This window comes from Poecilia formosa, unplaced genomic scaffold (genome assembly GCF_000485575.1).
Source record: "Poecilia formosa unplaced genomic scaffold, Poecilia_formosa-5.1.2 Scaffold33, whole genome shotgun sequence".
Classification (NCBI taxonomy): Eukaryota; Metazoa; Chordata; class Actinopteri; order Cyprinodontiformes; family Poeciliidae; genus Poecilia; species Poecilia formosa.
Window position 1 is genome coordinate 1,648,381 of NW_006799972.1, and position 6,818 is coordinate 1,655,198.

Sequence of the window (6,818 nt, forward strand, 5' to 3'; positions counted from 1 at the left end):
CTCTCTCTCTCTCTCTCTCTCTCTCTCTCTCTCTCTCTCTCTCTAGAGAGGCATGGCGTGTGATTAACTTGTTCAATAATAACTTTGCCTATACATATGATTGCAAAATAGGTATAACAAAATAATAAATTAACTGCAATGGAACGAGCATCAAATAGCAAACATTTCTTCCCTCATGCAAATTTCTGCAAGCACACATGATGTTTTTTTTTTTTTTTTGAGAGTGCAAACATGTTAGCGGCCGTTGCTTCCATGCAACCACGTTAAGAAGCTGCGGCTGTAATGAGAACTTTCACAATAACATGGAGATATATGAAAACAACTTACTGTTCTGCATCATTGAGGCTACGCCAGACTCCCACGTGGCTTGGTTGTGGTATTCTAAGCATCACAAGGAGATAACAAATCTGGTTAGCATCAGATTAGTTAGGAATTTCCTATAAACATGTTCATTTCACTTGTTTTTATACGTTCTAGATTTTTTTTTCTTTTAAGGATTTTAAAAAAAAATGTTCCCATTTCTTTTGTCGATTTGAATTTGGCAGCTGCCTTTTCTTGTTCTCTTTTATCTGTTTTTCTTTTCTTTTTCTTTTTTTTTATTACAAATACAGATGCAAAAGTAATGTATATATAAATATATTTTTTTACATCCTAAGTGCATGTTTATATTTATATTCATATATGTGGATTTTAATTAAACTTGCCTGGAAACAGAGTTGACTGTCCACTCTATAACAATTTAGTCAATCATCTGCCGCTTTCACTACTTAATGTCTCCCTATAGGACAGAGCAGAACAACACATTAGCACAGCAGCAGCTACACTGATCTGCTCAAACCTAACAGTCTACATTCCCCCCTCTCCTTCTTTCTCTCTCTCTCTCTTTCTCTCTCCCTCTCTCTCTCTCTCTCCCCCTCCCCAACTTTATTTACAATTAATCTAAATCCGGTTGCCAAGCAAATGACTTATAATTGACGTGAGACAACATACATGTCAGCACCTGTCAAAATAAACTCAAACTAACCACCAGTGGGCCTATAACTCTTTTTACAGCACTTTTCCTTTCAGTGCTTTTATTTTGTGGGGCTTTAAACAAAGAAATCAGCTCTCATCGTCCCAGCAAGAGGCCTTTAAACATCCACCACCCACCATCCCCACCTCCCTTAAAAAAAAAAAAAAAAAAAAGACTTGATGTAGGAACTGTACAGTGACACACGTTGTCTACTTCGCCTCATTGCTTTGCAAAAGTACAGAGCAGGAGGGGGTACAGAGCTGGTGTACAAAGCCTGCTGGTCTACCCCAACAATGCTGCGTCCCCTCCTCTCTGCGTATACCTCCAACTCCGGGGTGAAAACTCGGCCTTCGCGACTAGAAACACGCAACTAAAACACACCAACAAGTTCAGATTAATACAAAGAGCCGGAGGCATGAATCCACCCCCTCCGGGAGCATTCACACACACACACACACACATACACGGCCGTGACCCCGCTGCCGCTGGTGCGTCAATGCTGGTTTTGTTTGCCCTGCTCTCATAGATGAGGGTGGGGAGATATAAATGTTTTGTTTTGTTTTTGTCCAAAAAAGTAATTTCTCGTTATAAATATTTGGTGGTTGTTCGGTGCTGCTGGTGCGGGTTGTAAAGCGGTTTTTTAACGACACAACAGCGCAGTGGGGCGCTCAATTGGAAAAGACAAATGCCGTAAAGAAGCTATTGAAAAAGAGAGAGGGGGGAAACAGATAAAAAAAAGGGGGCCAGGCCAGGGAGAAGTCTGAAGTTTTCATTTTCTCCCTCCATGTGGAGCTGTGTTGTGTGCAAAGAGAAAGGAGGAAAATGGGGGGCGGGGGAAGGAGGCTCCATAGTCCTTGTCTCTCATAGACATGCGTGTATAGGCCGAGACTAGATTGGGAAGACGCAAGCAGGGGCCACCATTACTTTTAGATTATAACGTGTTTTAACAAATAAGCTGTTCGGTCATTAATCAAATTCAAATTCCTTCACATTGACCCACATTACTCATCAGTCAGCAGCTAAATCTTAAAACATAAAATGTACATGACGCAACTAACAATTCAAGATGTGCTCATTTAAAGTTAGTGCTTTGCATCCAGACAGTATAAATAAAATGGTTTCATTGAGGGTTTTTTTTTTTTATCGCCCTATAAATGCGCTTGCTGTTAGTCTGTAGCTTTCAGGCTTCCTATAAAGGCCCGAGTGGTTAATCATTTATTTAGGGTCGAAAGCTCAAACGTTGTTGTTCCTGGGGGTTAACTTGGACCTAATCTGCATTTCTTTCCCTGTCGTAATCCGGAACAACAATGTCTTAATTCAGCATGCGTTATTCTGGCGGCTGGACGCTACGCTCACAACATTCTCATGCACAACCGGTCCACGTAAGGCCCAAACTCAGGCCGAACATGCAGAAGAAAATACAGCATATATGTATATTTTTGGTGTTGTTACAATAACTATATCTGCTGCTACTAATGCATTAATTAGAGAAATAGTCACATGTTACGTTTCATGTATATATATATTTTTTTATTATTTAAAAATATGCTTCAGGTTTTTATGTCATGGCTTAATTTATTTTATAATCAAAAACGTATTACTAAATTAAATCAAAATACTTTAAAAAAAAAATCAATTCTTATGTTTTAAGAAACTCGCTTGAAAGCAGCAGCAGTTCCACGTTTTCTATTTTAGATGGCTAAAATTATATCTTAAGGATTTATTTAATGGTGATTATTTTGTGAGCTCTTATAAGAGACACTCTATGTAACCTAGCTCCTAAAATAATGAAAATCACATAACAATATTTTTAAATAAATACAGAAAGTTCCAATTGTTTACAGGTCACAAGAAGAGCACCTAAGGATGGGGAGTGTTTTGTAAGTTTTTTTTTTTTTTTTCATTTGGAACACAAACAAACCAACCCTCCTCTTGAGTATATGATGTTTTTATTACTTTGTTTTATTTTATTTCTTTAATTTATTTTTAATTTTAAAGAAGGCGCTCTTAAGACTCGCCTGCATGAATCAATCTGACACCTTTCCTCAACGGGTCATTGCGCTCCACTCCCCAAGACGATCACTGACTGTAGTTGATTGTTATTTTTTGTTTGTTTGTTTTTAAATTATTTTTTTAAAATTGTATTTATTTTCTTCTCCCGTCTCATGTGCTGACATACATAAGCGGTAAGCTATCCATGGACTTAAACACAACAACAGAATGACGGAAATAATGTGGAGCGTATAAAATACAACAGAAGCGCCGAAGGCGACTTGGACTTTTTGAAAGAGTCCAAACAGAAGACAGCGCGGTACCACTAATCCTCAAGCCAAAACTGGAAATATACTACTTTATTAATAATAATAATAATAATAATAATAATAATAATAATAATAATAATAATAATAGAGAAACTTATAGTCAAAATCTCACCTTTTTGGGGCATCCTCCGTCCTTTTTAAACTATAGGCTGTAGAGCCCCGCTCTCCACACCAAAATAATAGGAGGTGGGGGTTGGAGGGGGGGGAGGGAGAAAAAGAGCAAAAAGCCAAAAAGCCGACCAGGATTTAAGTGTCTCGCTCTCCCCCGGAACTTTTGAAGAGGAAAAATTAGTTTCCAGTGGTCTTCGGCGGAGACGGAGGGGATATCCCTGCGAAGGAGACAGAGATTGACAGTGAACTCAGATGTCAGAACGCACGGAGTTTGGCGCTGGATGTGCGCTGGCGTGTGAGAGAGCGAATGAGAGAGTCGGGATGAGGGAGAGTGGGGAAGAGAGAGACGAGGGGAGGGTGGAAGGGGCGGAGGAGTGGAGGGGAGGGGGGGCACAGAGAGCGAGGGAGAGAGAGCGATGGTGGAAAGGAGGTGGGGGTAAAGAGAATGAACACACCTATGCTGATTGGTGATGGAACAAGTGTATTAATGTTATGTGTTCCTGGTCGGCTGTGTGCGCCTCTCCTCTCCTCCCTCCGCCGCTCTTCACTGGCCCATTAGCGCGACCCGACCTCTGTCATCATCCCCCATATAAACACTTTCCCCCCTGCACCACAGCCAAAGCGGGAAACAGGACTGAGCCACAGCGACGGAGAAGCAGAAGAAGAAGAAGAAGAAGAAGAAGAAGAAGAAGAAGAAGAAGAAGAAGACGAAAGGACGAAGGAGAAGAAGAAAAGCAAAAGGGGGGCAGAGAGAAAGTCTCGAGTCTTTCCCAACCCACTCAGTTCTGCAGCCCACGGACGCAAATGCACCCTGTGCCCACTTGCTGCAAATAAGCAGCTGCAAAGACAAAACAAAAAAATAGAAAAGAAAAAAAAAAGAAAAAGAAAAAAAAACGTCTATTCCTCTTCCAGGGAATCTAAGGCATGCTCGGCTCCAACCTGAGGCTTGACGGTGCTGCAAAGAGGTGGGAGGGGAAGAAGTGGACAAATGGGGGAGGAACTGGCGGAACCCACGGCAGTGGAGCAGCGCACACGTGAATGTTGGAACTCTTAGCACCGAATTAAGACCACAAAGAGCAGCATCGTGCCTTTTCCTAACAGAGCCGATGCGATTTATGTTACGGAGACCCATGCATATTGTTTTTTTGTTGTTTTTTTTTGCGGATGTTGCTCACAAACCGTAACAACTGTAGTTTTCTTAGAGTTCACTCTGTCTGCTGCTCTGTAATAAAATCCTGCACCTGCTCCTTCTAGAATAAAATAAAACGTAATTGTTAAAAAGTTTTAGAAGCATCACTCACTGGCAAAAAAAAACAAAAAAAAAACAACTAAACCTATCTTAAATCGAAATGTTGTAAGTTAAAAACTCACAGCCCTGACTCCAGAAAAAAAAAAAAAATCCTCACCACGTGCTTTTGTTTATTCTTTTTGAGCATCACCGTCTCCCCTCCCGAACAGCCATACCCCTCCTGTCAACAAGGAGCGCCATGCGTAAAGAGCGCGGCCCTTTAGGCAAGCTCGGCTGCATTTTATGGGGAGGTGGGGTGGTGGTGTTGAAGGGAGAGAGGGTGGATGGGGTCGCGGGCGGGGGGTGTATTTGCGACGTCACTCCCGCTTCCTGACAGCGAAGAGCACGCGCGTAAATAAAGTAAAGCAAATGACTGCGTAGCCATGGCCACACGCTCCCCGTAACCGGCTGAATGACTGGACCATTACCGCACACCTCAGCGCACCCAAAAGCAACCCCTCTGCGCCATGTGTCCGAGCGTAAACTCTGAGCTCTCTGGGAGGAAGGAAGGCACCCCAGAAAAAAAAGAGGAGTAGGAGGGGGGGGAGAGAGAGAGAGACAGAGAGAGAAGTGAGGTTTGTGTGCATGCTGAAGTCAAAACTAAAGCAAAAAAAAAAAAAAAAAAAAAAAGAGGGCGCCTCAGAGAGGGCCAAATGACGAGAGAGGGGAAGAGCATAAAAAGGGGGAGGGGGAGGAAATTTTTCTCTGCTTTTTTTTCTCTTTTTTTTTTTAGGGATGGGGAGCCACGAAATGAAGTCATGGGGGCCTACACTTGACTTTCTTTGACATGTGAAAAAGTAGGAGAAGTCAAAGCTCATCAATAAAACACTTTGGAGGTGAAAGAGGGCTCCCTAACAACCATTGCATTCCTGACTGCGGGTTCAATGAGTAGACAAACGACGCTGAGAGAGAGGGAGAGAGAGAGAGAGAGAGAGAGAGAGAGAGAGAGAGAGGAACAGGGAGGGAAGGGAAGGGGATGGAAGGGAAGGAGGTGAGGGTCTGCCCGGCTTGAATGGGGCCCTCAGTGGGCCGGCGAGATAATGAGCTGAGAAGACCGACTCAAACTGTCACCGAGGGTCCCGTGGTGAGGAACAACACTCTGGCCAGCGCTCCCTCATCAAACAACCCGTAAACTAAACGAGCACATTCATCTGTTTCTCCTTGCTGCTTTGTTTCTACTTACTCAGACTGGTGGTTCAGCCGATGGGCCCGCCGTGAATGCTCGCAGCTTATATCATCTAACGAGGGGGTGGAGGGATCGTGGGGGGTTCCCTAACATTTTACGTCAGTGACCCCTCCTATTAGACATGCATTAGACCAAAAACACCCCCTCACACACTTTGTCTCACTCACACACACACAACACCGTCTCTCCCTCACCTCTTCCTTCTCCTAGTCAGGAGTTTGTGCCATTAGGGGGACCTCGACTTGGTTCCAAATTAAACTGTAGGAGGAGCTAAAGATTCACTCAGCTATACTGCTTTGAATAATTTACAGTTTCCAAGAGTTTGGATGTATTAAAGTAAGACTGATGCTAAAAGGGCCAAAGAAAGTTCTCTATATCCGCAGTGTTGTTCTCGAAAGAGAGAGCTCCAGGAGAACTGTGAGGACGGTTAGAAAGTTTCTTTTTTCTTTTTCTTTTTTTTTTTTTTAAATCCAGGAACCGTTTTAAAGTCTCCAAATTTGTCTGTTCAGGGGGTCGCAGAAATATATGGGGGTTATTTTTTCTGCAAAACTCTCTACAAATGCACACTTTTGTTGTGCTAACTGTATAGTGCCACTCACTCACTACTTTTAAATCACTTGTCACAGTCTGCAGCTGTCAAACAAAACAAAACAGAAGAGAACAGAATTCACGCCACTAACCTGGCTGCCTTCGCCTGACAGACAGATTCCCCGGTGAGAGTGTCAAGTAGTTTTCTTTGGAAACAATGCCTCCAGTTGGTTATTGGTTTCTTTTTTTTTTTGGTTAAGCTGTAAATCCGCTCTAAGAGCTAATTCGTTGTCTCTCCACTCTCAAGAGGTTTCTGTAATCTTTTCTTTTCTTTTCTTTTTTTCTCAAAATCTTCCCAGATACATCAATCTG

At 42.6% G+C, this 6,818-nt stretch overlaps 1 protein-coding gene across 6 annotated transcripts in view; it reads right to left on the reverse strand.

The window, feature by feature from the left end:
- The window catches only part of pax6b (paired box 6b), a 21,209-nt gene that overhangs the window by 11,810 nt on the left and 2,581 nt on the right, over positions 1-6,818 (reverse strand). For 2 of the 6 annotated variants that reach the window (XM_016670375.1, XM_007549818.2), the window contains exons 1-2: positions 3,446-3,755; positions 328-381 (exon numbers count right to left, since the gene is read on the reverse strand). In XM_016670375.1, the coding sequence (XP_016525861.1) occupies positions 328-381; positions 3,446-3,458 (67 nt within the window). In that variant the 5' untranslated portion in view covers positions 3,459-3,755. Of the gene's footprint in view, positions 1-327; positions 382-704; positions 779-3,445; positions 3,756-3,899; positions 4,447-6,818 lie in introns of those variants that run through there. The other 4 variants (XM_016670373.1, XM_016670374.1, XM_016670372.1 and 1 more) reach the window with 4 other exon arrangements.